Genomic DNA, 27,585 nt, shown 5'->3' on the forward strand with positions numbered 1-27,585 from the left:
ACTCTTAACTTTGAGTCAGAGGACTACGGGTTTAACCCACTCCAGAGGCTTGAGCACAAAACTTTAGCTAACATTCCCAGTGCGGTACTGAGGGATGTGCTATTGTGTTGGAGGTGCCTTTTTCAGATGAGACGTTAAACTATCTGTTCTCTCAGATGGACATAAAAAATGCCATGGCACTATTTTGAAGAAGAGCAGGAGACTTCTCCTTCATTCCCTGGCCAACATTTATCCCACCATCAGTTTCACTGAAAACAGATCATCTGGCCATTATCACATTGCTGTGTGTTTGAGCTTGCTGTGTGCAAATTAGGTAACATATTTCCTTCATTACAAGAGGGACTACACTTCAAAAATGCTTAATTGTCTTTAAGGTGCTTTGGGATACCCTGAGATCATGAAAAGTGCTGAGTTAGAGACAAAATGTGCTGGAAACACTCAGCAGATCAGGCACTGTTCACGGGATGAGGAAGGTGGAGAAAAACATGTTCACAACATCATGACATCCCAAAGTACTTTACAGCCAATGAAGCACTTATGAAGTGTCATCACAGGTGTAATATAGGATTAATGCTGATTATAATGTTGATTAAGGTTGATGACCAAGTTCTGAAGAAAGGTCATGGATCTATAGCATTAAACCTACCTTCCTCTTGCTGCAGATGCTGCCTGACTTGCTGAATTTTCCCAACATTTTCTGATTTTATTTCATATACACTATTCTGCTTTATGAGGCTAGTAAGAGGTTGACTTAAACATCTTCTATAACAATCTATCACATTTACCAACAGGTCTTGTAATTCACAGTCTCCTGAACGTGTCACTAACGCTCAGCATTAAACAAAAAGAACTGAACTGAGACAAGTTAGAGGCAGCTCTGATGAAAGATCAGCAACCTGAAAGGTTAAAGGAGAATCTAGAACTGGGGATCGCTGTTTAAAAATAAAGGGTCGCTAATTTCAGAAAGAGATGAGGAGAAATTTTTTCTCTCAGAGGGTCGTGAGGCTTTGGAGCTCTTTTCCTCAAAAGGCGGTGGAAGCAGAACCTTTGAATATTTTTAAGGTGGAGATAGATAGATTCTCGGTAAGCAAGGGGGTGAAAGGTTACCGAGGTAGGTGGGAGGTTATCCTCAGATCAGCCATGATCTTATTGAATGGCGGGGCAGGCTCGAGGGGCCGAGTGATCTACTTCTGCTCCTCATTCGTATGTTTGTATGTTAACTCTTCCTCCCTCCACAGATGCTGCTTGACTTGCAGAGTATTTCCAACATTTTCTGTTCTGATTTCAGAAAGTTAAAGGAGCTTAATTATTGACAATGCTGTGTGACTGATGTGAAACAGGCCCTTGTGATGGTGAATCTCGTGCGTTAATGTGAACTTGATTTGCAAAGTAGTACAGAATTAGCAGTCTGTAAATTTGCGAGGCACTTGTGAGCTTTTGGAAATCTTGCAGTATGATGAGAGTGTCACTTGTACACCCTCCCACATAGATTACTTTAATATGATAGTGACTCACAGAGTGTGAAGCTCTAACAAATGTCATCAGAAAATAAATGAAATTTAAGGTTTGTAACTCAAAACTTTAAAAATCAGAATTAGACAATGTGGGGTGGAGGGGGTGTTCATTTTTAATCAGCCTAAAGCCAACAGCAACAGGCCTGAACTATTTACAATAAATCAAAGTCCTACAGCTACCATGGGATCCAAATTTGGATATTTAAATACCCACTTGCCTGTTTTTGGTGGGATTGCTGCCTCCCACCGTCCACCCTGTTTAAATACCTCCCTGAAAATCAAATCAGCAGAGACTTGGATGCCAAAGAGGTATCTGATTTTTCTTTACCAGTCGCGTGTTTCTCTTCATATGATTCTTTTCTCTGAACTAGGCTTCTGTTAACACTTCTCTTAAACTAGACACAACAATGTTACACTAATATGTTAAATGTTCATATCCAAAATACTCACTCACCCTGTAAAGATATGGTGAAAACAGAATGATCCAGCAATGCACAGCAAACCTTCAACATCTGTAGAGAAAATCAGGTTAAAGTTTTGAACAGAGTTTCTTCAAGTGTCACCAGTGGTTCAGTGGGTAGCACACAGAGTGCCTGGGTTCAAACTCCATCCAGAGCTTGATCACAACATTTAATCTGACAAGGAGGGTGTGCTGCACTGTTAGAGGTGCCATGTCTGGGATAAAATGTTAAACTTCTGCCCCATCTGCCTGTTCAGCTCTTAAAAGGAGGTCAGTATTTTGGTCAACATTCACCCTAGAACCAATGCTATTAAAATAAATTAGCTGGTAATTTATTTCATTTAAATTAAAACAGTTTTAATTCTAGAGGGATAAAATTGAAGAGTAGAGAAGTCGTGTTAAACCTGTACTGAACCTTGGTTAAACTACACTTAGTACTGTGGCTCTGGTCACTATATTATAAAAAGGCTATAGAGGCAGTGGAGAGGGTGCAGAGAGGATTTACAAGGATAATACCAGAAATGTATGGTATACATATCAGCAAAGGCTGGACAGACTGGGTGTCTTTTCTGTTGAAGAAAATGCTGAAGGGTAACTTAATCGAGATCTTTAAAATTATGAAATGTTTTGATGGATCGGATACAAAAGAGAATGTTTTTCTTGTGGGGGACACCATCAATATAAGATAGTTAACAAGAAATCAAATAGGGAATTCAGAAGGAACGTCTCTACCCAAAAAGTGGTGAGAATATGGAACTCACTGCCCTAGGGAGTGCTGAAGTGATTATTATAGATGCATCTAAGGAGAAGCTAGACAAGCACATGAGGAAGAGAGGAATAGAGGGTCACAGTGGGAGATTTAAATGAGGAGAGATGAGGGGGGTGGGGGCTCAAGTGGGCTATAAACACCAGCATTGGCTGGTTGGACCAAATGGCCTGTTTCTCCTCTGAATATCCTATGTAATCCTATGTAATTGTAATCCTATGTAATTGTAATCCTATGTAATCCTGCATAATTTGCTACTTGTGGATTCTTGCTGTGATCAAATTGGCTGCAGGAGCAACAGTGATTTTGTGAAATTAAAACAGAAAATGCTGGAAAAACTCAGCAGATCTGGCAGCATCTGTGGAGTAAGAAACAGAGTTAATATTTTGAGTCCATGTGACTCTTCTTCAGAGCTAAAGAGAGGTAGAAACGTGATGGATTTTATAAGAGGGCTGGAGCAAAATAGAAAGTCAGGGATAGGTGGGAGCTCAGGAGAGATTTGACCAAGATGTCATGGACACAAGACAAAGGGAGTTTTAATGGTAGTGTTAAAGACTAAAGAAGGTGCTGATAGTGGCATAAAGGTGAGATAGCAGAATGTGTTAATAGCAGACCAAGGGTCAGCGCTCTGTGAAAGCACAACATAGGCCTGAATTTTATCTTTGGTGGGTGTGTGTGATCAGCAGGCCCGGGAGTAGTCGGGAAAGGGACCCCCACTGTGATCGGCCCCCGACCGCGATTTCACGCCGACTGGCCAATTAACAGCCAGCGTAAAACGCGCGCTGAAAAGCTCAGCACTGCCGGGGTGGGGGCGGGAAGAGGGCGGGCGATGAGGTTTGCATGGGCGTGGGCGAGCTCTGCGAGAGAAAGCTCCCTGAAGGCAGACAGCTGCTTCAGCGAGCTGCAGACCCCAAAAAAAATCATCAAATAAAGGTGTAAAAAGCTGCAAAAAAACTTCCATGCATCACAATCAGGCACCTGAAAATATAGTTGATAAAAATGCTGTCCCCAGATTTTTATTTCTAATTTACTTCATAAGGGAAATTTCATCCCGCCTTGGATGAGGTTTGATGAAAGATGCAAAGGCCGCCTGGCCGACTCGCGTAAGGTTGGACGGTCCACGAAAAGCTGGAGACAATTGCACCATTAATGGGCTTAATTGCCCTCTTAGTTGTTGGCAGGTGTGCTTCTGACTTTTGTACATGCCTGCTGAGCGAAATATTGTGCGAGTGTGCGATGATGTCCGGTCGTTCGCCCGATGCCTTCTTGCACAATTTTATGCCCGAATAGGTCAGGCACACACCCGCGCGCAGGACATAAAATGCAGGACATAAAATTCAGCCCATAAGAACATGTGACATGATGACCCTGTTTGGGGTGGGGTGAGGGGGCTGGTTGGGCAAAAAAACTGGAGCAGGTTAAGGACAGACATGTGGGCCCTGCTGCAATGTTCCAGTGAAGCCCAACACAAACTGGAGGGACAGCACCTCATCTTCCCACTAGACACTTTACAGCCTTCCGGACTTAACATTGAGTTCAACAACTTCAGACCATGAACTCTCTCCTCCATCTTGATCTCTTTTTTAATGATTTTTTTTCCCCAACATTCCCCCCCCAGCCACCTACAGGACCCATCTGTCACTTGTTCTCATGTTTTGCTTTCACAGACCCTTGTTCTGCTATTAACACCTTCTGCTATCTTACCTTTGTGCCACTATCAACACCTTCTTTAGTCTTTAACACTACCATTAACACTCCTTTTGTCATGTCCATGACATCTTTGTCAAATCCCTCCTGAGCTCCCACCAAACCCTGACCTTCTATTTTGCTCCACTCCCTCCCACACTGTATAAAATCCATCATATTTCTACCTCTCCTTAGCTCTGAAGAAGAGTCATACAGATTCGAAACTTTACCTCTGTTTCTCTTTCCACAGATGCTGCCGGACCTGCTGTGATTTTCCTGCATTTTCTGTTTTTATTTCAGCTTTCCAGCATTCAGCGTATTTTGCTGCTATTTTAGTGATTTTACTTGGGACTGATCTATTTATTTGCATAATTACCTGATTTAATTCAGACTTCCAGCATTTGCAGTTTTTTATTTTTTATTTTAGTTGTTAGATTAGTAGATTTGAGACCCATTCATGGCTGACTAAGGATGGCAGTTACAGACCATGATTATGAGTGACAATAGATTTATTAAGCAATACGATTTAAACTATGTGATACTTAACTTAAGCAGCATACAGCTGTGTCTTCCTCAGCTTAGATCCTTGCCTCTCAGATAACTGTGGCACTGTCTCTTCAAGTGTTCTGTTGACTGATGATCTTGATCCTTCTTCCAACGGTGTGCATCGATGTCTCGAAGCTCCTCACCTTTTATCCTCTTTCCTGGTGATCTATCCTGTTAGGGAATATCCCAATCTCTCTTAACGTGACTGGTTTACTCTGATATCATAATCGTTTTAAATTTCAGTCCACAGACTCTGAAACGTCTCAGGTTTTCCCAGTTTTCTTCTTGACAGTCCTTGCAAAAGATTCCATAGGCCACAATTCTGCAAAGCATTTCCTAGCACAAGATAAGTAACCACATTTGCTTTTCCAGGGCATTGATACATATAGTTGGACCATTAATTCACATCTCAGCGTATTGACTTGTTCCTTAAACTACAAGACATATTATAAACCACAATACCAAGTCATTGCTATTTCAGCATGTGTCAGACAGCCCATGTTTAAGTTTGTCAAATGCTTAACTACTTTCAGTCTTATCAAAGCTTCCTTAACCACATTCCCAACAGCCATGTTGGTTTGACCACATTATTTAACATTCGCATCTTTTCTGGATGAGATTAACCATCATACTTGGCAATTTGGCCTTGGCATAAAAAGCCAAGTCACATCATAAAAAGATCATAAAAAGACTTCTAAACCCTACATTGTAGAAAATGGAAATATCTGGGGTTTGTGCGCATTCCTTTGTTGCAAAGGTTGAGTTTCCCCATATGATTATGCCTTGGGAGTTTGTGTTATATTAGCATGCAGTGAACATGTTACCTGAATCCAGATTAAATCACTGAATGTCAGTGAAATGAACAAGTGGAAAATGTGCCTCTGACAAGTTGGGCACACAGTGACATTGGCTGCAGTCTACAAGCTGTGTGCCCTGACCTGAGCTGAATGCTGAAGGGTGCAAATTAATCAAGGCTTCAGGCATGTGTGAATATCAGTGAAACGTTTTTGAAGAAATAAAGCTCCCCATCCCCATGTTTTGACAGTCTCTCTTTGCTGTCTCAGTGCTCTCTATAACCCCACACTCTCTGACCCCACCCACAACAGTTTGTACAATGCTTGTGAGCTCTTCATGAACAAAAACCGAATACAGCAGCTTGGGCAGGGGGCTGGGGGTGGGGGGGAGGGGTGGGGGGGAGGGGGTGGTGTTGGGGAGAAGGGGGGGTCATGTGGGGGCGGGTAGTGGAGAAGTGAAAGTTGAATGAAGCGGGAATAAACAGGCAGCATGTCCTCTGCTGCCACATTTACAACCCCTGCCCAAGTAGGAGTTCAATATCACCCCCTCCACACCCCCACCATCTGTAACCAGCTACATATGGACTTTCTTACAGCTCTCTGTGAAGCCAACATAAAGAAAATTACAAAACAGACAATGACTTCATGATGGAGATACTGCATGGTAATTACAGCGCTGAACCAGGCCATTTGGTCCATGCCTGTGTTTATGCTCCAAATCCACTTCTCAATCCATCAGCAAATCCTTCTTTTCCTTCCGCCTCTTATCTGGCTTTCCTTTGACTGCATCTATGATGTTTGCCTCAACTATTTCTTGACATTCTCAACACATTCTCAACATTCTCAGGGGAAGTTTTGCCTGAATTCCCTAATGGATTTAATAGTAACTATCTACTCCTTTTGCCTTTTATTCATGGCCCCTAGTTTTAGACTCCCCCCACAAGTGGGAACATTTTCTTTGTGTCTCCTATATCAAACCTTTTAATGTTAAAGACTCTAATAGGTCACCCATTAGCCTTTTCTTTTCTAGGGTAAAGAGTCAAATCTTCCATTTTTGGGTTCCTTGCATATGCTGGAAATGCATATTGTGAGAAAGGGCACTCCCGGAAGTCATGAGCTCCCATTTATGCCCATAGCAACACCAGATACCAGATAGTTATTTCTAGGGCTGGCCAGCAGAAGAAGGCACCAAGGATTTTTTTTTAACATTGTGAGCAAAGAAAGAAAGACTTGCATTTCTAATATGCCTTTCACGACTGCAGGATGTTTGAAGCACTTTCTGTTATATTTCTATGTTTGATTAATACAAACTTACCAATCACAAAGGACTGGTAAAATAAACGTAGGCTCAGTTTATTTGAAAATATAGTACAGGATTGTTAAGCAGACAGTTTTACTGTAAAGATTCGACAGCAATTGTTAACAGGAAAGTACAGCTGCAATTCTTTCACACCATATGCTGCTAGCTGAACTGAAAGCTCTTCTGAACAAAGCCTGCTGTTCACAAGGTTTACATCCTGGCTACTTACTCATTGGCATAGACTCTCTTAAATGGATACCACAACATTTTACAACCCATGAAGTACTTTTGAAGCATAGTCACTTTTGTAATATAGGAAACATAGCAGCCAATTTGTGCACAGCAAGCTCCTACAAAAAATGCCAACATGATAATGACCAGATAATCTGTTTTTATGATGTTGATTGATGAATAAATATTGGCCAGGTCACCAGAGAGAATACCCCTGCTCCCTTGCTCTTCTTTGAAATAGTGCCGTGGGACCTATTACATCTTTGAGAGAGCAGATCGGTGGCTTAATGTCTTATCTGAAAGGCACTTCTGACAGTGCAGCACTCCCTCAGTACGGCACTGAGTGTGTCAGTCTGGACTTTTGTGCTTAGGACTCTGGGGCTTGGACCCACAGCTTCTTACTCAGAGTAGAGTCACTGAGCCATGGCTGACAGGGTCGTGAGGTGCCCCACCAGAGCTCTGTGAGTCTGGTGTCAGGCACCTGTCTGGAATGGATTTTATGTCCAACCAAAATATTCAAAGTACTTTGGTCAGGGAGAACAGCAATGGACAGGCAGAAGTTTTGATCTGCACCCCAGCCCCACGTCCAGGAATTCCTGAAGTTGGATGTTTGCAGTAGTGTCAGTTGTAGTTCAGCCTGTAACACTCTAACCTCGGAGTCAAAAGGTTCCAGGTTTAAGTCCCACTCCAGGGTTTGAGCACAAAACTCCAGACTGACAGTGCAGTACTGAGGGAGTGCTGACTATCTGCTCAGGTGGATGCAAAAGAAGAAGAGCAGAGGAGCTACCCTGGTGACCTGGCCAATATTTATCCCTCAACCAACAAATTGGCTGTTGTGTTTCCTTCATTGAGTACACTTCAAAAGTAAATTAAAGGCTTTAAAGAGCTTTTTCAACATCCAGTGGTCGTCATATAAATCAAGCCTTTTGTTTGAAGATTAACAATGAGACAATATTGCATGGGATCTGTAGTCTGTGTGACTAGCAGCCTCATGAATCAGCCACAGGTCTGGTGCTTTACTGATTCCTGGCTCTACTTGACAAAGGGAAATTGCTGTATCTGTAAAAGAAAAATGCACGTGACAAAGACCAAAGCTTCAGTCATGTGTGACTGAATGTCAGCTTTAACTATCTGTGATCACATTCCATGGACAGATTGCACCAGCAATCTCTTCGCACAGGTTTCACCCACCCGAGTCGCAACTGGGCTGTGAAGTAATGATATGTTTAACTGACTGTTACCAAATGCCATTGGTGGTCCCTGCAGAATGAACTCTGCTTGTGACAGTTTCCAGCAGTGACTCACTGTGATTGGTACCGAGTAGTTTACTGAAAAGCTGTACTGCTATAATTGTCTCTTCACAGGAGGTGTCACTGCTGTCACTGAATGGAATTCCAGGATAAATATAACAATTGAGAACAATGGATCTTCACCGGCAGCCCAACGGGAGGAAATAAAAACAGGAGAGAACCTTGAGCCTCGGTAAGGTGAATTAAGGCTGGAATATTCTGTTGTCCCATGGACAGTCATCAGATTTGACCATTTCTCCGTGCATGGAAGAGTTTGGTTGAACCATTATAGAATCATTTAGCACAGAAGCAGGCCATTGAACCCATCATATTTGTGTCAGCTCTTTGAAAGAGCTATCCAATTAGTCCTACTTGTCCCCTGTTCTTTTTGCACAGCCATGCAAATTTACCCTTTTCAAGAAGTTAGTCAATTACTTTTTTGAAAGTTACTATTGAACTTGCTTCCACCTATCAGGCAATGTGTTTCAGATCATAATAACATGCTGTGTAAAAATATTTCCCTTCTTCTCCCCTCCTGGTTCTCTTGTAACCTATCTGAGATTTGTGTTTTCTGGTTACCAACCATCCTGTCAGCAGAAATAGTTTCTCCCAATCTACTTTGTCAAACCTGCTCTTATGTGACTGCTTCCTCTCCCCCATCACCATTGACTTCATCCACTTAACAAGGGTTGTAAATGAAAACAAGACTTCCTCAAGCAGTGATTGATTGATTCTTTACAGCTAGTGCAGTTATTACCTTTGTGTTTTGAGACGGTGCCTTTGGATCCATAGGGTGGAATCGTCCTGTCCCTTTGGCAGCAGGCGTCATGATAGGCATGTGCGGACAATATGGCAAGAAGGGCAAAAATCTGTTTTACCCTGTCATGAAGCCAGTTTGCGATCATCCACTCCACCCATCAATGACAGGCTGCGTTTCCTGCAGCTAGGTATCTGGAACCTAATGTCAATACTTTAGCATTTCATTATAAGCCCTGCTCGCCAGAATCATCCCCCCGCCCACGCTGGATTATCCGGGCACAACACCGACGTGTTTCATAACCGTACATAAGCGATGTGCACACCTGGCTGGCTGCACTTCACTTGGGACTTCAAGATTTGTCTGCCTACCTTGCTTCAGGCAGCACTCACAGTCATCAGCGCCAGGCTTTGCAGCCAGCACCACATCACTTTTAGGGAGGCTGATGGGCAGGTCTTCAGCTACCAGACCAGCCGTAAGGCGGAGGTGGCTTTTCAACAGCTGCAGGGCTAAAGCTTGTTTGAGGAAGGGGGAGAAGTGGCCTCAGGCAAGGGAAGGGAGTGCAGGGTGAGGGCTGTATTGGGGAAGGAGGGTATCTCAGGATGTGTGTGAGGGCATATGCTGATCTGTGCAAGTGGCCTCAAGAGGGTGAGGGCTTAGGAGGCAGTCACCAGAGGAGATGAGGCCAGATGGAGATGCGAGAGCATGTGTGAGACAGTGAGTGGTGATGTCTCTTGAACTGGCTGTGAGTGAGATGCCAGTGAATGTGTGATAACCTGGTGAGCGGTTGAGTTGAGATTGATGAGATGGTTGACTTACCCTGGCCAAGCCACAGTGGTGAGATTGCTGGACTCCTGCAGCCAGAACAGGGGTAGAGGACATTGCGGTGGGCCTCCATGGCGTCCAGAAGGCATCCCAGGGATGTGTCACTTAATTCGGGGGCTGCATTCTTCTTGGCTTTTGGGGCCATGGAGCAGTCCTGGGCTGCAAGCATTGAGAAGTGAGCGGAAGGCTGTAGTTTAAATATAATTCCAGACGTGAGGAAGCAGTGTGGTGGGCAAATCGGAGGCCGCCCACCAGTGAGACGGCATGTTTCCTATGACTGCATAATTAATGAGGCGGGAAGGGGATGATTGCGGCACGAAAACCCACCATTGCAGCCAGCGGGTAAAACGTCTTTCTTCACAACAGCTACCGCACATGCTGCAAATCTGGGATGATTCCCCCCATTGTTAAGTCTGGATCCACCATTGGAATAGGAGGTTTCTATTTAAAATATGCTTGGGTACAGATTTCCTGACCTTTATGTGCGATAAAACAAACATATTTGCTTAAGCCTACCAACTGGCTGCTCGCTGTGATTATATTCACACGTGCACTGTATGTAACAAAATGACAGCTATTTAGAATGCTGAAGCCTGTTTATTGTGTTTGAACTTTGCATTTTTAAAAATCTGCTTGTTTCGCATTCTGAGCCCACAATCCGAAATTTGAAACAGCCCAGGTGAAGGGCCAGGGTCCATGGGGCAGGGCAGCATTGAGGTAAAGGATACAGGTTCAAAAAGTACGACACCTTTGAAGTGAAGGATCCAGGTCATGAGATGCCCCTGCAATAGCTGGAGCCATATCTACCAGCAGCTGCCCATCCTCCAACACGTCATTAACCATACTGAGAGACTTTGCTGCGGTGGAAGGACCTGCAGCCAGCCTACAAGGAAGATGCCTAATGCTGCCACATCCACAATAATAGATGGCCAGCAGCCTGCCTGAGTTTGCCCTTAAAATGTGGATTAAGCCCGTCATCACAGCTCAATCTAGATTATCACCCTGCCTGTCAAATCTTACAATGGTAGGTTCCTATAAGTGATTAACCAATGCCTCACTCTCACACACACACACACACACACACACACACACACACACACATATACACACACACACACCATTCACAAGAGATACTGAAGTGTGATCTACAAAAACTTGCATTTATGTAGCAATTTTAGATAGTAAGATATCAGAAGGCGCTTCACAGAAGCATTATCAAACAAAATTTGACACCAAACCTCAGAAGGATAGGTGACGAAAGGCTTGGTCAAAGGCATGGATTTTAAGAATTGTTGAAGTGCCAGTGGATGGACAAGTGCTGTTAGACTTGGCTGGGAGCATCTCGTGACATGGTTTCCATGACTTCAAGACCTTGAACAGCAGGGACGTCAGATGCTCAGAATAATAAAAGGATTCAACAGGGTAGATACAAAGAAACTATTTCCTCTGGTGGGGAATCCAAAACAAGTGGCCATTATCTCAAAATTAGAGCCAGACTATGAAGAATCAAACTTGGGAAGCACTTTTTCACATACAGAATATGCTCTTCACAAAAGGCTGTGGATGCTGAGGGACAATTGGGGCTTTTAGAACTGAGATTGATAGATTTTTATAGGGTAAGGGTGTTGAGAATATGGACCAAAGGCAGGAAATGGAGAGCTGCCTCAGGGAGATGAAGATATATGGAAAAAATAAATTTTTAAAAAAGTAATGAACCATGTCCCCTCTTGTGACTCCGTCACATGAGCAGGCACATGTTATTAATGGAAAAATAAAGTTTTTATTTTATTTTTATTTGCTTTTGGAAACCTCATCCTGCCCATGGATGAGGTTTCCAAAAAAGTGCAAAGGCTGCTTGGCACAGTAAGGAGATCCTCTTCGCCAAAATTAAATCCCACCCAAGGGCTCTCCAAGTATGGTGGATCATACCGAGGAGTCGGCAGTGATTTTATTAAATACTCCTGCACCTGCCTGTTACACAAACTTTTATAATTAGGAAGCACATGAACTTAATTCAGCATTCCCAAAAACACATGGAAATAATGCAGGAGATTAATCAGTGAAGGAAGTACAGCCTGTCGGATAGAGTCACCTGTCTGGGTGATTGAGGGTTATTTTTGTCTAAATGGCAGCAAGTGACTGCAGGTTTTGTTCTATATTTTTGCAGCCTGGCTTCACTGAATTTATCATCTGCCTGTCACACAGCAGAGGGGAAAATGCTTTGAAATCTTGATGAGGAAAACACCTTGTCCCTGCCTGACAACTTTTTAAATTAACTCATGATGTGGATGTTTGGCAAAGCCAGCATTTGTTGCCCTTGAGAAGATTGTAGTGATTCACCTTCTCGAATTTAGTCCCTAGTGCCTTGCTAGGTCCATTTAGAGGACAGTTAAGAGTCAACCACATTGCTGAGGATCTGGATTCATAGGCCATGCCGGGCAAGGAAGGCAGATTTCCTTCCCTAATGGGAACAAATTGTTTTTTTTTTCAACGATCTGCTAGTTTCACGGTCACCATTACTGCTTCTAACTTTTATCAAATTCCAGATTTTATTTAATTGAATTTAAATTTTGCTGCTACCAAAGTGGGACCTGAACTCATGTCTCCAGATCATTATTCCCAAGTTTTGGGATTACTAGTAATATACCCTGTCGCTACCATACTCCTAAACCCTTCTATTTAATCTATGGGGACTGCACTCAGAACAACACAGAACAGCATCAACAATATAGCATCTTTTAAATAAAGAAAGACATCCCAGTGCACAGAGCATAAGAAAAAGATCTTATGGGTGACCAAATGCTTGATGAAAGAGACTTGAGGAGTATCTTAAAGGAGAGTCTGGTGTTGAAACTTGAGGAGGGACTTATGGAGGACTGGAGAATTGCAAACATTACGTCCTTGTTTAAAAAAGGGTCTAAGGATAAGCTCAGCAATTACAGACCAGTCAGTTTAACTTCAGTGTGGGAAAGTTTTGAGAAATGATTATTCAGTATAGAATCTGTAGTCACATGGAAAAATGTGGGTGATTAGGAAGAGCCATCATGGATTTCTGAAGGGGAAATCATGTTTAGCTAACTTGTTGGAGTTTTTTTGAAGAGGGGACAGAGAGGGTTGATGAGGGTAATGCTGTTGCTGTGGTGTACATGGGCTTTCAAAAGGCATTTGATACAGTGCCACACAACAGACTTATGAGAAAATTTGTAGCTCATGGAACAAAAGGGACAGTAGCAACGTGGATACAAAATTGGCTGAGTAATAAGAAACAGAGGGTAATGGTCAATGGACATTTTTTGGACTGGAGGAAGGTTTGTAGTGGAGTTCCGCAAGGGTCAGTATTGGGACCCTTGCTTTTCCTGGTATATATTATTGATCTAGATCATGGGGTGCAGGGGACAATTTCAAAGTGTGCGGATGATACGAAGCTTAGATGCATTCTAAACCGTGAAGAGAACTTCAAAAGGACATAGACAAGTTGGTGGAGTGGACAGATAGGTGGCAGATGAAGTTCAATGGAGAAGTGTGAGGTGATGCATTTTGGTAGGAAGAACATGGAAAGGCAATATGAAATAAGGGGTGAAACTCTTAAGGGGGTGCAGGAGCAGAGGGACCTAGGTGTATATGTGCATAGATCATTGAAGGTGGCAGGACAGTTGAAGAGGGCAGTTAATAAAGCATATAGTACCCTGGGCTTTATTAATGGGGTCATAGAGTACAAGAGCAGGGAGGTTATGCTGAGCTTATATAAGGCACTAGTTAGGCCTTAGCTGGAGTATTGGGTACAGTTCTGGGTGCCACGCTATAGGAAGGATGTGAACTCATTGGAGAGAATGCAGAAGAGATTTTGAAGAATGGTTCCAGGGATGAGAAACTTCAGTTCTGAAGATAGATTGTAGAGGTTGGGACTGTTCTCCTTGGAGAGGTGAAGGCTAAGAGGAGATTTGATAGAGGTGTTCAAAATCATGAGGGGGCTGCATAGAGTGGATAGGGAGAAAGTGTTCCCACTCATATAAGGATCAAGAATGAGGGCACAGACTTAAAATGATTTGCAGAAGAAGAAAATGCAATGTGAGAAAAAGCTGAGGGAGGTTCAATCGAGGTATTCAAGAGGGCATTAGATGATAATGTGAATAGAAACAATGTGCAAGAGTATGGGGAAAAGGCAGGAGAATGGCACTAAATCATAATGCTCATTTGGAGAGCCAGTGCAGACATGATGGGCCAAATGGCCTCCTTGTGCACCATAATAATTCTGTGATTCTGAGGGAACTCCAGAGCCTAGGGCCTAGACAACTGAATGAATGGTTGCCAGCAGTTTGGAGGAGCCAACATCACCAAAGTGGGTGGTGTAGAAGGTGTAAGTTTAATGGGCCCAGTGACCTCCCATGCTTCATGTTTTCTCATAAACTTATTACAGGCAAATATTAGCAGGTTGGGAAAAGGCTAAAAGAATAAGATCAGCAACACATAGAGCATTAATAACGTGAGCACTCCAAATAACCAGATCCCCAGCCTGTCTCTATCCAGCTGCATTGCTGAGGTGCCTGCTCATCCACCGCCACCTTCCCCTCCCCCACCCATGGATACGCCCTGTAAGTGGAACTTCGGGCTGGGTTTGGGGTTGCCTGAGGTCAGCAGCAGCAGGTATCACATTACCATCTTTACAGCGAAGGAGCAAGATCATGGGTTTCCTGCAGAACTTGGAGCTGTGCGCTCACTATTGTTGCCAGCTCTCCAGGATTACCCAGTAGCCTCCAGGAATTGAAGATCAATGTCCAGGACATTGTGGCGAGCAACACCCAGGGACAAAAAAAAAATAACAAGAATTGTGTGTACTTTTATTCATTTTCTTTGAAAATTTCTGTTTATCAGTTCTAAAAATTTTGGAGATGGGGAGAGAAGGCTGTGTGATGAAGAGTCAAGAATTATCCAATTGGGTATTGAAGAGCCTGTTCAGTTTCCAATTGGCTGTAGGAAGGTGGGCAATGGATGCACAAGTTGATGACCAATGGCAGGGAATATGGGAGTGGGGCTGTTTGAGGGAGGAGATCATGTGATGTAAACTAGAATATATTCAACCAGAGTTAGCAACCCTTAGAGCTCACCAGCTGGGACTGGGAACAGTCGTCTAAGGTGGATCTTACTTTTGTTTTCTCAGGTCCCCTGTTGGCTCAATACAGAAAACCCCATGTCAGGATCAGGGAGCAGAAGATCTCCAGGACCACGGAGGTATACACAGCGGCAGCTAACACAGATCATAAAGGCTTTTGTGCAGGAGAGAATCAAAGGCTAACCTGATAAAGGTCTTTTAAGGTTATAAAGGGAAGATGCAATTACAGAAAGCTTAAAACTAGAGTGCAGAAATATAGGATGGTCACGAATAAATCCACTGAGGAATTCAGAAGACACCTCTTTATTCTGAGATCTATTTACTTATTACATCCCTCAGGGAGCAGTTGAAGAAATTAGCATCTTTGCATTTATGTCCTTTTTAATTCTTTGGTGGGATGCGGGTGTTGCTAAGCTGAGTGGCTTGTTAGGCCATTTCAGAGGGGCAGTTAAGAGTCAACCACATCACTGTAGGTCTGGAGTCACATGTAGGCCAGACTGGATAAGAACATCAGATTTCCTTTCCTAAAGGACATCTGTGAAACAGATGGTTTTTTTCTCACAATCAATAATAGTTTCACCTTTACGGAGACTAGTTTTCAATTCCAGATTTTATTGATTGAATTCAAGTTCCACGAGTTGCCAGAGTGGGATTTCAACCCATGTCTGCAGAGCATTAGCCTGGGCCTCTGGATTACTAGTCCAGTGACATCTCCACTACATCACCATTTTTCACTGCACTGGGGGGGCTAGATTTTCATCTAGGAGAAAGATATCGGGAGTTTGGAATTTTCCTGACCCCCATGACCTTGCCTCTTTCCTGGTGCATACCCACCCTATTTTCATGTCAGGGATGTGAGCATGGGCTGGAGACGGGACCACTGCTGTCGGAGGGCAGCCTGAGGTAGCAACAGAGGTGGATGGCGAGGCTAGCAGGTTAGAAGGCCTGCCTCTCTTTACTGGGTCATCGGTCTAGTTATAATCATGACTCTTAGACCACTAGCCCTCAACCTTCACATGTCTTCACACTCCACACCCTTCATGCCCCCTCCAATGCCCTCATATCCCACATCCCCCTTCGATGCCTCCTATGCATCCTTCATACCCACTCTTCCATATCAACTATGTGCAGAACAGTAAGCCATTGGCAAGGCTGGCAAGTCTTTGAGATGCTTCTGAAACTGACACAATAAGCAATGAGACTTTGAAAATCTCTACTGAGAACAATTGCTAATCTTACAAGCTATTAGAAGTATCAGTCATATACAGCCATTCATAATATCAATGACAACTGCTTTAATCCACTTCGCTCCACTTCTTAATCTTGTGTAAATAAACACACAGATATTGAAAAAAAAATTCTTAAAAAAATCAGGTTATTACAAGGTAATAAAGATGTTAATCGCACAAAGTTAGCACTCCCCTGCAAGCATGGTCCAGATTGCCTGCTGGGATGAGTCCATTAGCCATTCTTGGAGCCTAGCCAAGATTCATAATGAGACCATCTGGCAACTGTATCAACAGTAGAAGTTTGAACAGATGCCCAGACTCTATTTTTCCGGGTCTGATCAAAAGTCATTTTGGGCATGAAACAGTGGGCGGGGTGGGGGTGGGGATAGGATTTTATGGAACCCAGAAGAGCAGGAAACATGGCGTGCTGAGTGACTTAACTAGGCGGGATGCAAGATCCTGATTTCCCAATGGTGAGTTGAGACGCAGAAATAAAGTCAGCGGCGTGTATGTGGCATGTTGATCCTCATGCTGTCCTGTGACGGGTTCATACTTGCAATACATTTGCATTCCATGAATACACATCAGTGTAAAACTTTTAAAATTATGTCCTACCTTTAAGATAGTCAGCGGCACACAAGAATCTCGTGTTTGTTCATGTTTGTTTTGTGATTTTGTAAAATTGCCTATTCCTTAACATTTTTATTTCACCATTAACATTGATTACTTTCTGTCTGGACAGATCTTAATCAGCTCAAATGTACCCTAACAGAGATTTCTGTCAATTTTGATGAGGAACAGTGTGAGGCAGATGCCTGTGGGATTGTTCAAGGAGGGGAAGGGGCGGCTTACCTGATTGGGGAATTCCAGGTCACTCGGATGTCAGGATGAGATATTTTGCTGGTTAAACAGGAGTTCGGACTCAAAACTCTGCAGTGGGCAAAGATGAGTTCAGGATCCTCTTCAAACTCAGTGGTCTCAGTTTAATTTGTGTGTTCTAACTGTAAACAGATGATGGGTTCTGATTCACCTCCTGATTGTTAACTTTCCCCTGTCTCTAGTCGGGGTGTCCATGGAAGAAGCGGTTTCTCCTCCCTGTTTAAATCGGCTCTGGCCCCGACCTCTGCACAGCAGGAGACTCAGCCTCTCCTCCAGCCATCCAGACGTACCTCACCTCCAGTTGGGCTACGGGACAGCTGCGCTACATCTTCCCTCAGCAGCAGCAGCAACTCGGGTTCTTACAAGGGCAGTGACAGCAGCCCGACCCCCAGGTAAATGCAAGAAATGCCAGGCCCTTTGTAGGCCATGCTGATCCTGATAACTGGTACCTGCAGCTTAACAAATTGGAGCAACCGTGAAAACAAACCATGCCTGTGTTGGCCATGTCTCAGTGGCTAATGTCCTCACCTCTTGATTCAGGATGTGGTGAATTTGAGACCCACTGTGGAGACTAGAGCACCAAATCCAGGCTGACATGCCTGGTACCGGTACTGAGGGAGCGCTGCATCACTGAAGTTACCATCTTTCAGATGAGATGTTGAAAACTGAGGCCCCGTCTGCCCTCTCAGGTGGATGTAAAAGATTCTCGAGGCACAATTACAGAGAAGAGCAGCAGGGCTTTCTCGCTCTGGTGTCCTGGTCAACATTTAGCCTTCAACTAAAATCATGAAAAAGCAAGTTATCTGGTCATTTTCACATTTTTGTTGCGCGCAATGTAACTATTACATTTCTTATATTAACAGTGACTATACTTCAAAATTACTTCACTGGCTGTAAAGCGCTTTGGAACATTCTGAACTTGTGAAAAGTGCTGTAAAAATGCAAGTCTTTCTTTGATAACTAGCTGTCTACAGGTGTGACCCTAACTACAGTTTAGATAGACCTGGCTGCGAGTCTGCTTCCCCTCCTCACACTTTCTGTTTGTCAACTTGTTTTGCAGGCGATCCAGCAAATATTCATCCTGTAGCGAAAACCATGGGATCAAACCGCCAACACCAGAGCAGTATCTGACTCCCCTGCAGCAGAAGGAAGTCTGCATCAGACACCTGAGGGCAAAGCTAAAGGAGACAGAGGAGAAACTGGATGAGAGGTATTGCTGATTCCTGATTGTGTGACGAGAACAGAATATGTCAGGGCTCAACGTTTACAGACATGGCTCAGTGCTGGTGGTGGAGAGGGTGCGTGCCAGTACAGCATAGCCCAGCACTGGCCAATACAGCATAGCCCAGTGCTAGCCAATACAGCATTGCCCAGTGCTGGTCAGTACATCATGGCCCAGCACTGGCCAATACAGCATAGCCCAGTGCTAGTCAATACAGCGTGGCCCAGCGCAGGCCAATACAGCATAGCCCAGTGCTAGCCAATACAGCATAGCCCAGTGCTGTCCAATACAGCATAGCCCAGTGCTAGCCAATACAGCATAGCCCAGTGCTGTCCAATACAGCATAGCCCAGTGCTAGCCAATACAGCATAGCCCAGCGCTGGCCAATACAGCATGGCCCAGTGCTGTCCAATACAACATGGCCCAGTGCTGGTCAATACAACATGGCCCAGTGCTGGTCAATACAACATGGTCCAGTACTGGTCAATACAACATAGTGCAGTGCTAGCCAATCCAGCATGGCCCAGTGCTAGTCAATACAGCACAGCCCAGCACTGGCCAATACAAAATGGCCCAGTGCTGGTCAATACAACATGGCCCATTGCTGGTCAATACATCATGGCCCAGCACTGGCCAATACAGCATAGCCCAGTGCTAGCCAATGCAGCATGGCCCAGTGCTAGTCAATACAGTATAGCCCAGTGCTAACCAATACAGCATAGCCCAGTGCAAGCCAATACAGCATGGCCCAGTGCTAGTCAATACAGCACAGCCCAGCACTGGCTAAAACAACATGGCCCAGTGCTGGTCAATATATCATGGCGCAGTGCTGGTCAATACATCATGGCCCAGCACTGTCCAATACAGCATGGCCCAGTGCTAGTCAATACAAAATGGCCCAGTGCTGGTCAATACAACATGGCCCAGTGTTGGTCAATACATCATGACCCAATGCTGGTTAATATATCATGGCGCAGTGCTGGTCAATACATCATGGCCCAGCACTGTCCAATACAGCATGGCCCAGTGCTAGTCAATACAAAATGGCCCAGTGCTGGTCAATACAACATGGCCCAGTGTTGGTCAATACAACATGACCCAGTGCTGGTCAGTATATCATGGCGCAGTGCTGGTCAATACATCATGGCCCAGCACTGTCCAATACAGCATGGCCCAGTGCTAGTCAATACAAAATGGCCCAGTGCTGGTCAATACAACATGGCCCAGTGTTGGTCAATACAACATGACCCAATGCTGGTTAATATATCATGGCGCAGTGCTGGTCAATACATCATGGCCCAGCACTGTCCAATACAGCATGGCCCAGTGCTAGTCAATACAACATGGCCCAGTGCTGGTCAATGCAACATGGCCCAGTGCTGGTCAATACAACATGGCCCAGTGCTGGTCAATACAACATGGCCCAGTGCTAGCCAATACAGCATAGCCCAGTGCAAGCCAATATAGCATGGCCCAGTGCTAGTCAATACAGCACAGCCCAGCACTGGCCAATACAACATGGCCCAGTGCTGGTCAGTATATCATGGCGCAGTGCTGGTCAATACATCATGGCCCAGCACTGTCCAATACAGCATGGCCCAGTGCTAGTCAATACAACATGGCCCAGTGCTGGTCCATACAACATGGCCCAGTGCTGGTCAATACAACATGGCGCAGTGCTGGTCAATACAACATGGCCCAGTGCTGGTAAATACAGCATGGCCCAATGCTGGTTAATGCAGCATGGCTCAGCACTGGTCAATACAGCATGGTCAAGCGCTGATCAGTATATCATGACCCAGCTCACTATTCCCAAACAGCCTGGCAATAACCCACTCCTATATAGCTCTCAACTGATTCTCCAGTGACTACTTCTGCACAGGTTGGTGTAGGCAGAGCCCTGTTGGCCCAGAATCAGCTTAGAACTAACACTTAGACCAGATACTCAGTAATAACATAGGCTGGACACTGACTGATACCACAGGCCAGACTCTGACTGACACCGGGGGCCAGATGCTAACTGATACCATGGTCCAGATGTTGACTGATATCACAGGCCAGACACTGACTGATACCACAGGCCAGACACTGACCAATACCACAGGCCAGACTCTGACTGACACCACGGGCCAGACACTGACTGATACCACCGGCCAGACACTGACTGATACCACCGGCCAGACACTGACCAATACAAAAACAGAATTACCTGGAAAAACTCAGCAGGTCTGGCAGCATCGGCGGAGAAGAAAAGAGTTGACGTTTCGAGTCCTCATGACCCTTCGACAGAACTTGAGTTCGAGTCCAGGAAAGAGCTGAAATATAAGCTGGTTTAAGGTGTGTGTGTGGGGGGCGGAGAGATAGAGAGACAGAGAGGTGGAGGGGGTTGGTGTGGTTGTAGCGACAAACAAGCAGTGATAGAAGCAGATCATCAAAAGATGTCAACAACAATAGTACAATAGAACACATAGGTGTTAAAGTTAAAGTTGGTGATATTATCTAAACGAATGTGCTAATTAAGAATGGATGGTAGGGCACTCAAGGTATAGCTCTAGTGGGTTTTTTTTTATTTTATATAATGGAAATAGGTGGGAAAAGGAAAATCTTTATAATTTATTGGGAAAAAAAAGAAGGGGGAAACAGAAAGGGGGTGGGGATGGGGGAGGGGACTCACGACCTAAAGTTGTTGAATTCAATATTCAGTCCGGAAGGCTGTAAAGTCCCTAGTCGGAAGATGAGGTGTTGTTCCTCCAGTTTGCGTTGGGCTTCACTGGAACAATGCAGCAAGCCAAGGACAGACATGTGGGCAAGAGAGCAGGGTGGAGTGTTAAAATGGCAAGCGACAGGGAGGTTTGGGTCATTCTTGCGGACAGACCGCAGGTGTTCTGCAAAGCGGTCGCCCAGTTTACGTTTGGTCTCTCCAATGTAGAGGAGACCACATTGGGAGCAACGAATGCAGTAGACTAAGTTGGGGGAAATGCAAGTGAAATGCTGCTTCACTTGAAAGGAGTGTTTGGGTCCTTGGACGGTGAGGAGAGAGGAAGTGAAGGGGCAGGTGTTGCATCTTTTGCGTGGGCAAGGGGTTGTGCCATAGGAGGGGGTTGAGGAGTAGGGGGTGATGGAGGAGTGGACCAGGGTGTCCCGGAGGGAGCGATCCCTACGGAATGCCGATAAGGGGGGTGAAGGGAAGATGTGTTTGGTAGTGGCATCATGCTGGAGTTGGCGGAAATGGCGGAGGATGATCCTTTGAATGCGGAGGCTGGTGGGGTGATAAGTGAGGACAAGGGGGACCCTATCATGTTTCTGGGAGGGAGGAGAAGGAGTGAGGGCGGATGCGCGGGAGATGGGCCGGACACGGTTGAGGGCCCTGTCAACGACCGTGGGTGGAAAACCTCGGTTAAGGAAGAAGGAGGACATGTCAGAGGAACTGTTTTTGAATGTAGCATCATCGGAACAGATGCGACGGAGGCGAAGGAACTGAGAGAATGGGATGGAGTCCTTACAGGAAGTGGGGTGTGAGGAGCTGTAGTCGAGATAGCTGTGGGTGTCGGTGGGTTTGTAATGGATATTGGTGGACAGTCTATCACCAGAGATTGAGACAGAGAGGTCAAGGAAGGGAAGGGAAGTGTCAGAGATGGACCACGTGAAAATGATGGAGGGGTGGAGATTGGAAGCAAAATTAATAAATTTTTCCAAGTCCTGACGAGAGCATGAAGCAGCACCAAAGTAATCATCGATGTACCGGAGAAAGAGTTGTGGAAGGGGGCCGGAGTAGGACTGCAACAAGGAATGTTCCACATACCCCATAAAGAGACAGGCATAGCTGGGGCCCATGCGGGTACCCATAGCCACACCTTTTATTTGGAGGAAGTGAGAGGAGTTGAAGGAGAAATTGTTCAGCGTGAGAACAAGTTCAGCCAGACGGAGGAGAGTAGTGGTGGATGGGGATTGTTCGGGCCTCTGTTCGAGGAAGAAGCTAAGGGCCCTCAGACCATCCTGGTGGGGGATGGAGGTGTAGAGGGATTGGACGTCCATGGTGAAGAGGAAGCGGTAGGGGCCAGGGAACTGGAAATTGTTGATGTGACGTAAGGTGTCAGAGGAATCACGGATGTAGGTGGGAAGGGACTGGACAAGGGGAGAGAGAAGGGAGTCAAGATAACGAGAAATGAGTTCTGTGGGGCAGGAGCAAGCTGAGACGATCGGTCTACCGGGGCAGTTCTGTTTGTGGATTTTGGGTAGGAGATAGAAGCGGGCCGTCCGAGGTTGGGCAACTATCAGGTTGGAAGCTGTGGGAGGGAGATCCCCAGAGGAGATGAGGTCAGTGACAGTCCTGGAAACAGTGGCTTGATGTTCAGTGGTGGGGTCATGGTCCAGGGAGAGGTAGGAGGAAGTGTCTGCGAGTTGACGCTCAGCCTCCGCGTGGTAGAGGTCAGTGCGCCAGACAACAACAGCCATCCCATTCTCTCAGTTCCTTCGCCTCCGTCGCATCTGTTCAGATGATGCTACATTCAAAAACAGTTCCTCTGACATGTCCTCCTTCTTCCTTAACCGAGGTTTTCCACCCACGGTCGTTGACAGGGCCCTCAACCGTGTCCGGCCCATCTCCCGCGCATCCGCCCTCACTCCTTCTCCTCCCTCCCAGAAACATGATAGGGTCCACCTTGTCCTCACTTATCACCCCACCAGCCTCCGCATTCAAAGGATCATCCTCCGCCATTTCCGCCAACTCCAGCATGATGCCACTACCAAACACATCTTCCCTTCACCCCCCTTATCGGCATTCCGTAGGGATCGCTCCCTCCGGGACACCCTGGTCCACTCCTCCATCACCCCCTACTCCTCAACCCCCTCCTATGGCACAACCCCTTGCCCACGCAAAAGATGCAACACCTGCCCCTTCACTTCCTCTCTCCTCACCGTCCAAGGACCCAAACACTCCTTTCAAGTGAAGCAGCATTTCACTTGCATTTCCCCCAACTTAGTCTACTGCATTCGTTGCTCCCAATGTGGTCTCCTCTACATTGGAGAGACCAAACGTAAACTGGGCGACCGCTTTGCAGAACACCTGCGGTCTGTCCGCAAGAATGACCCAAACCTCCCTGTCGCTTGCCATTTTAACACTCCACCCTGCTCTCTTGCCCACATGTCTGTCCTTGGCTTGCTGCATTGTTCCAGTGAAGCCCAACGCAAACTGGAGGAACAACACCTCATCTTCCGACTAGGGACTTTACAGCCTTCCGGACTGAATATTGAATTCAACAACTTTAGGTCGTGAGTCCCCTCCCCCATCCCCACCCCCTTTCTGTTTCCCCCTTCTTTTTTTTCCCAATAAATTATAAAGATTTTCCTTTTCCCACCTATTTCCATTATATAAAATAAAAAAAAACCCACTAGAGCTATACCTTGAGTGCCCTACCATCCATTCTTAATTAGCACATTCGTTTAGATAATATCACCAACTTTAACTTTAACACCTATGTGTTCTATTGTACTATTGTTGTTGACATCTTTTGATGATCTGCTTCTATCACTGCTTGTTTGTCGCTACAACCACACCAACCCCCTCCACCTCTCTGTCTCTCTATCTCTCCGCCCCCCACACACACACCTTAAACCAGCTTATATTTCAGCTCTTTCCTGGACTCGAACTCAAGTTCTGTCGAAGGGTCATGAGGACTCGAAACGTCAACTCTTTTCTTCTCCACCGATGCTGCCAGACCTGCTGAGTTTTTCCAGGTAATTCTGTTTTTGTTTTGGATTTCCAGCATCCGCAGTTTTTTTGTTTTTATCACTGACCAATACCTCAGGCCAGATGCTAACAGTTACCACGGGCTGGATGCTGACTGAGACCATGTGGGCTCGGCACTAACTGAGTTGACCAATTTCATTCGGCCTGATGTAAACTAATATGACACGGGTTAGGCATTTTCTAACATCTTCTGATATTGCGGAGGAGCCAGGGATTTACAAGCTCCCAGTCTGCAAAGAAACAATTATCATCTAATTGATCCCTGGATTTGCTTAGAAAGAGATACCATGGGAATTTCCTCAGGAAGTCTCCCACTCAAACACCATAACTTTGGAAAACCTGTTCACGCACATTAAGCGGGTTTTCTTTTGAAGTTACAATGGCAAAGTGCACGACAGGTTAGGAATTGTGGAGGAGAAAAGGGAGATGGGTACCCAGGTACATAAATGATGAAAAGCTAGTGGACTTTCACAAAAAATGATGAAAAAGCTAATAGAATAACATCCTGAGGGGTCTTGACAGGGTGGATGTGGAGAGGATGTTTCTTCTTGTGGAAGAATGTAGAACTAGGGGTCGCTGTTTTAAAATAAGGGGTCGCCTATTTAAAACAGAGATGAGGCGAAATTTTTTCGTTCAGAGGTTCGATCAAGTCTTTGGAACTCTCTTCCTGAAAAGATGATGGAAGCAGAGTCTTTGAATATTATTAAGGCAGAGGTGAATAGACTCTTGGTAAGCAAGGGGGTGATAGGTTATTGGGGGTAGGTGGGATGCAGATTTCAGGATACTATCAGATCAGCCATGACCTTATTAGATGGCGGAGCAGGGCTTGAGGGGCTGATTGGCCTATCCCTGCTCCTTGCTCATATTTTTGTAATACTGTTTTTTTTTCTATTTCAGGGGAGTTGAATACAATGGGGAGGAAGTCTTGCTTTAGCTATCTTGTTACAGAGCCTTGATCAGGTCTAACCCAGAGTAACTGTACTCGGTTCTGGGCACTGCACCTCAGGAAGGTTGTATTGGCTTTGTTGAGGTTACAGCTTGAGGCTAAATGAGACTAAAAGACTTAAGTTGTAAAGATAAGTTGCATAACCTTTGTTTGTGTTGGCTTGAGTTTGAAAGGTTGAGGGGTGAGGTTAAGATGTTTAAAATGATGAAAAGAGATCAATAGAGCAGATGAAGAGAAATAGTTTCCACATGGGGATGAATCCAGAACAAGTGGCTCACAATCTCAAAATCAGACCTGGGTCCTTCGGGGTTATAATTGGGTTTCTTTTTACACAAGAAGTAGTGGAAATCTAGCACTCTTTGCCCTAAAAGGCTGTGGATCCTGGGGGGCAGATTTTTGTTGGTTAAGGGCACTGAGTGATACGGAGCAAAGATTGGTAAGTCAAGTAGAGATGTAACTGAATGGTGCAGAACAGGCTCGAGAGGCTGAATGGCCTTCCCCTGTACCTATGAAATTTTATGATTGTTAATGGGCTGTCCTTGTGGTTTTCACAGAGGTGGGGAAGTGGAGGACCTGAAATTGCAGCTGTCCAGGATGCAGGAAGACTGGATTGAGGAGGAATGTCATCGTGTGGAGGCTCAACTCTCACTGAAGGAGGCCAGGAAGGAGATCAAGCAGCTAAAGCAGGTGATCGACACTGTGAAGAATAACTTGGTGGAGAAGGACAAGGGCATCCAGAAGTATTTCATTGACATCAACATTCAGAACAAGAAGCTGGAGACCCTGCTGCACAGTATGGAGTTGGCTCAGGATGGTGCATCCCAGTCTACTGCTGGCTCCCCAGCCAAGTCTCTGACCCGCAGCTCCACCTACACCAAGCTGAGTGAGCAGGGGGGTGATCTCCAGGCCATTGATGTCACTGATCTGCCACACCGTGGCTCCCTCGCCTCTGGAATCGATCGTGCGGCTGAGGCTGCTGCCATCACTGCAAGGTCCTTACTGCGTGCAAGCGGTATGCCCGAGGGAAGTGACCCTTTGGCCAGGATCCAGATGGGTGCTGTCCGGGAGCAGGGCATTCAGACTGACTTCTCTCCCCGTGATCCTGACTTGGAAGTGATAGCAAAGAAGGTCTTGAGGTCCAACACCTTTGACCCTGATGACCTCACCGCGGTGGGGACAGAGAACCTGAGACCGCTCCCTGATTATCATACACTTCAGAGCCTCGGTGAAGCCCCTGATCTGCGGCCAGTTGACTCCCACTCAGCTCCTGCAGGAGCAGTGGCTGAGGCCCCTGGAGCGGGAGTGCCACAGGAACCTGTGCACCCTGGGCCGGATGAGGCTCCTACCCAGGTGGCCCACTGGAGCCGCTATTATATTGTAGATTTGCTGGCAGTGACAGTGCCAGCTGTTCCCACAGTAGCCTGGATTGTCAGCACCCAGCGAGGCAGCGCGCAGCCTCTCTACAACATCGGCGTGTTGCTGCGCAGCTGCTGCGTTATTGCTCTGCAATCCCTGCGACGATTCAGTGCCAATGCATCTTCCCCAAATCACCCACCATCCTAGCCCCAGCCACTGACTCCCTCCTCTCCACCACCCCTCCTCGACACATAACCCCCCCCACACACACACACCCCTCACCTCCAACTCCCACCGTCACCCCCAACTCCCCGCCACCCCCCCCACACACACACACACCTCACCCCCAACTCCCACCGTCACCCCCAACTCCCCGCCACCCCCCTACACACACACACACCCCTCACCCCAACTCCCCGCCACCCCCCTACACACACACACCCCTCACCCCCAACTCCCACCGTCACCCCCAACTCCCCGCCACCCCCCCACACACACACACACACCTCACCCCCAACTCCCCGCCATCCCCCCACACACGCACACACACACACACCCCCAACTCCCACCGTCACCCCCAACTCCCCGCCATCACCCCACACACACACACCCTCACCCCCAACTCCCCGCCATCCCCCCACACACGCACACACACACACACACCCAACTCCCACCGTCACCCCCAACTCCCCGCCATCCCCCCACACACACACACCCTCACCCCCAACTCCCCGCCACCCCCCCACACACATCCCTCACCACCAACTCCCACCCTCACCCCCAACTCCCCGCCACCCCCACACACACACCCCTCACCCCCAACTCCCACCATCACCCCCAACTCCCCGCCACCCCCCCCACACACACACCCCTCACCCCCAACTCCCACCATCACCCCCAACTCCCCGCCACCCCCCCCACACACA

The 27,585-nt window shown here is 46.1% G+C and overlaps 1 protein-coding gene across 1 annotated transcript; it reads left to right on the plus strand.

Annotated features, from left to right (window-relative positions):
* The first annotated feature begins 8,720 nt into the window (after positions 1 to 8,720).
* LOC121287341 (syntaphilin-like) lies at positions 8,721 to 26,948 on the plus strand. Its single transcript, XM_041205126.1, has 6 exons — positions 8,721 to 8,779; positions 15,327 to 15,397; positions 17,569 to 17,778; positions 18,447 to 18,596; positions 25,858 to 26,473; positions 26,522 to 26,948. The coding sequence occupies exons 2-6, from the start codon at positions 15,357 to 15,359 to the stop codon at positions 26,864 to 26,866; spliced, it is 1,362 nt and encodes a 453-aa protein (XP_041061060.1). The 5' UTR covers positions 8,721 to 8,779; positions 15,327 to 15,356; the 3' UTR covers positions 26,867 to 26,948.
* The last annotated feature ends 637 nt before the right edge of the window (positions 26,949 to 27,585 follow it).

The sequence above is a fragment of the Carcharodon carcharias genome, chromosome 14 (genome assembly GCF_017639515.1).
Source record: "Carcharodon carcharias isolate sCarCar2 chromosome 14, sCarCar2.pri, whole genome shotgun sequence".
Taxonomy (NCBI): Eukaryota; Metazoa; Chordata; class Chondrichthyes; order Lamniformes; family Lamnidae; genus Carcharodon; species Carcharodon carcharias.

Coding starts and splice junctions, on each gene's coding strand:
- LOC121287341 (XM_041205126.1), top strand. CDS start 15,357: ATGTCAGGATCAGGGAGCAGAAGATCTCCAGGACCACGGAG. Junction 18,597..25,857: donor GAGGAGAAACTGGATGAGAG/GTATTGCTGATT, acceptor TGGTTTTCACAG/AGGTGGGGAAGTGGAGGACC. Junction 26,474..26,521: donor ACCCTGATGACCTCACCGCG/GTGGGGACAGAG, acceptor CATACACTTCAG/AGCCTCGGTGAAGCCCCTGA.